At 57.3% G+C, this 3,522-nt stretch overlaps 1 protein-coding gene across 1 annotated transcript; it reads left to right on the forward strand.

Annotated features, from left to right (window-relative positions):
- Positions 1-653: 653 nt before the first annotated feature.
- Positions 654-3,247, forward strand: EN2 (engrailed homeobox 2). Its single transcript, XM_066322170.1, has 2 exons — positions 654-1,194; positions 2,931-3,247. Exons 1-2 carry the CDS (start codon positions 654-656, stop codon positions 3,245-3,247), a joined length of 858 nt encoding a protein of 285 aa, XP_066178267.1.
- Positions 3,248-3,522: the final 275 nt, after the last annotated feature.

The following is a 3,522-nucleotide window of genomic DNA, read 5'->3' on the forward strand; positions in this document are numbered from 1 at the left end:
GGCCGGAGCCCCGCGGGGCGCCCCTCACCGCCCTGCCCTCCGCGGGACACCGGCTGCTGCCGAGAGCCCGCCTACACCCCGCCCCGACACCGGCGCTTCGGTTTTTCTCTTACACCCCCCCTCCGCTCCCCGGTTATTATTATTTTTATTATCGCTAATTTTTCCTCCGCGGATGAGGCGCGGCGGCGGCGGCGGCGGCCGGGGGAGCAGGCGGCAGCGCGCCGCGGGACCGAGCGGCTGAGCGGCGGCGGGAGGCGGCGAGCGGCGGCGGGAGGACCGGAGCCCCTGTGTTTTCATTTTTTGGCAAAGTTGGAAGTGGTGCAGGCTCGGCTGCTGGCTTGCGGGTCTCCCTGCATTTGTCTCTTAAATTTTTTTTAATTACTCTTAATTTTAATTTTTTTCCTTTTTTTTTTTTTTTTTTTTCAAACTCTGGATTTTGAATGCCGGGCGAAGCCAGGAGAAACGAAAGCAAATAGACACCTGTGTGTGCGTGTGTATATATATATATATAAATATATATATATAAATATATATATATTAAAAAAAATTAAAATAAAGAACAACCGACTGCAGCAGCAACAACAGCCAGCGCTCGGCAGCGCCCGGTCGGCGGCAGGCGGGCAGCGGAGCCGTCGGCGGGGCGGCCGCGCAGCATGGAGGAGGGCGGCCGGAGCCCCCGGGAGGAGGCGGCCGAGCCGCAGGAGTCCGGCGGCGACGCGGAGCCCGGCGGCGGCGGGCGGCGGGGGCTGCTGCTCCCCCCCGGCGACCCCCCGCACCCCCACCCGCACCCGCATCGCATCACCAACTTCTTCATCGACAACATCCTGCGGCCCGAGTTCGGGCGGAGGAAGGAGGCGGGCGGCCCCGACGGAGAGCCCCGGCGGCCCGGCGCGGAGAGCCGCCGCAGCCCCGCCGCGGCGCCGGCCCCCGGGGCTCCGCTGCCCGGCGGCGGGGCGGGCTCGCCGGGCCGGGGGGAGGGCGGCCCCGCCGGGCTGGCCCTGCACGGTGCCGCCAAGAAGGGGGGGGACCCCGCGGCGCTGGAGGCGGCCCTGAAGGCGCGGGGGCTGAGCGGCGGCGACCTGTCGGTGAGCTCGGACTCGGATAGCTCCCAGGCCAGCTCCAACGCCGGGAACCAGCCCATGCTGTGGCCCGCCTGGGTGTACTGCACGCGGTACTCGGACCGGCCCTCCTCAGGTAAGCGCTCCCCTCGGCCGCAGCCCCTTCCCCGGGCTCCCCGAGCCGCCGCCCGCCCGCCAGGCCGGGAAGCGGCGTGGAAAAAGCCCACTCCCCTTCCCCTCTCCGTCTTCTTCTGGGCTTGTTTTGGTTTGGGGTTTTTTTCTGTTCGTGTTTTGCTTTTGGGTTTTTTTTTATTATTAATATTATTTTTATTTTTGGCGGGTGGGCGAGTTGCTTAAAATGGCCTGAAAATGCTTGAAGATGAAGGGTGGGCTGGGGGTGCCCGGAGCTCAGGGATGAGGAGGGAACGAGGATCCCTCCCTCTGTCCCCGCCGCCGCGGCGGAGCCGAGGCCGCCTGGGCTCGGGGCATTTCCCGACAACTGACGAGTTTTGTCAAAGAAGGAGGAATAAAAAACTGTCTTCGGGCTCCCCGCTCATCCTCCCGGCGAGCTCTCCTTTTCCCTGCCGGGGACCCCCCCCTTACCCTGCGCTGGGTTTTGGGAAGGGGAGCTGGCATTTCCATAGGCCTCGCCTTGTTTTGATTAGTCTTTTTTGGCCAAAAACAATCCGCGATCGTTTATTATTAAAAGAGGCCTCGAAGCCTCCGCCGTTTCTTTTCTTTCTTTTAATTCCCCCCCTTCCCCCCATATGCTGTAGGTCAGCTCTGTGGGGGCCGGAGGACATTTCCAAGAGCTGGGAAACTTCTTTGGCAGAGTCTGTGCTGTGCCTTGGCAAGGGTTTGGGCAGAACGTCCTGAAATGATCTTTAAAAAAATAATAAAAAAAAAGAAATTTAAAAAATAGCGAGCAGGGGGTAAAATGTCCTTTCGCTACCGCGGGGACAGGAGGGCTGGCTCCGGCAGATCGGTAAAATCCCGGTTATAAACAAGTAGAAAACACTGGAGGAAGGCATGGGAGACCATCAGGCAGGAGATGTGCTCTGGGAAAAGAAAAAAAAAATATGTGTCTTTCTCTTACAAAAGCGGCGAGGTAGGATTTTCACCCGGGAGTCGGCTAGCTGAGGAAGGGATCGTAAAACGAGATGAAAATTAGTTCGTAATATCTGAAAACAAACTCTTACTCAGAGGTAATATTCAGAGCTGAATTGGAATTTACTCCATTGTTCTCCAGTGCTCTCCTTTGTTAATATTTAATTAACATACATCCTCACAATGGCTCGGCCCGGGCAGAAAAGCCTCCTTGTGCTGCCGAGAATAATATTCCCGAGAATAATCTCGGCGGTTCGGATCGGGCCGTGCAGCGCCATATGGGCACTGCAGCGGAGAGGCGGAATGCTTCTGGCCGAGTAAACTGTTCGAGGATTTCCATAAGAAATGTTTTATCGCGACTCCCCCCTCCCAAAAAAAAAAAAAAAAAAAAAAAAAAAAAAAAAAAAAAAGTGAAGAAGTATTGAGATTTTTTCTTAAACAGAACAAACAGAAGTGTGTTCGGGGTATAAAATTCAGCTCGTGGTGCGAGCTTTCCTCGCCGGGCATTCCCGGGACACGGAGGCTCGGTAACTGCGTTTCTGGCTGGGGAGAACGGGCCCGGGGGGGCCGAAGGCGAGGGACAGCGAGCGGGGAGCTGCGGGGCTGCGGCTCGCGTTCCGCCGCCTCCCGAGCATCCCCGGGGCACAAAGCCGCCTCCTTTCCCTGCCGGGGCCGGCTGCTGCCGGCCGCGGGTCCCCCCCGGCGGCGGCTGTGCCCGCGGCAGAGCGCGGCGGTGTCGGTGCTTCTCCTCTCTCCCGGCCGTAGGTCCCCGCTCCCGCAAACCAAAGAAGAAGAACCCCAACAAGGAGGACAAGCGGCCTCGCACCGCCTTCACCGCCGAGCAGCTGCAGAGACTCAAGGCCGAGTTCCAGACGAACCGGTACCTGACGGAGCAGCGGCGGCAGAGCCTGGCCCAGGAGCTCGGGCTCAACGAGTCCCAGATCAAAATCTGGTTCCAGAACAAACGAGCCAAGATCAAGAAGGCGACGGGCAGTAAGAACTCCCTGGCGGTGCACCTCATGGCCCAGGGGCTCTACAACCACTCCACCACGGCGAAAGACGGCAAGTCGGACAGTGAATAGCCGAGGGAAAGGGGGGGCGGGAGGGAAGCGAGGGAGGGACGGAGAGGCAGGGGTGGGGGGGCCGTTTGCAGTCAAAGTTTATACAATGCAATAATTTAATTAAAAAAAATAAAAAAGAAACATAAGGGCCAGTGTATAAAGATTATACCAGCATTAATAGTGAAAATATTGTGTATTAGCTATAATTCTGCAATATTCTATGTATATATAATTTACAGGTAAGGTGGTGTAAAAATCCAAGATATCTGATTATAATTTTTTTTTTTTTTCATTTG

Source organism: Sylvia atricapilla, chromosome 1 (genome assembly GCF_009819655.1).
Source record: "Sylvia atricapilla isolate bSylAtr1 chromosome 1, bSylAtr1.pri, whole genome shotgun sequence".
NCBI lineage: Eukaryota > Metazoa > Chordata > Aves > Passeriformes > Sylviidae > Sylvia > Sylvia atricapilla.

What these genes read in the sequence shown, in the direction of transcription:
- EN2 (XM_066322170.1), top strand. Translation starts at nt 654, where the DNA reads ATGGAGGAGGGCGGCCGGAGCCCCCGGGAGGAGGCGGCCGAGCCGCAG. An exon ending in CTCGGACCGGCCCTCCTCAG is followed by an intron (nt 1,195 to 2,930) that starts GTAAGCGCTCCC and finishes TCCCGGCCGTAG; the next exon opens with GTCCCCGCTCCCGCAAACCA.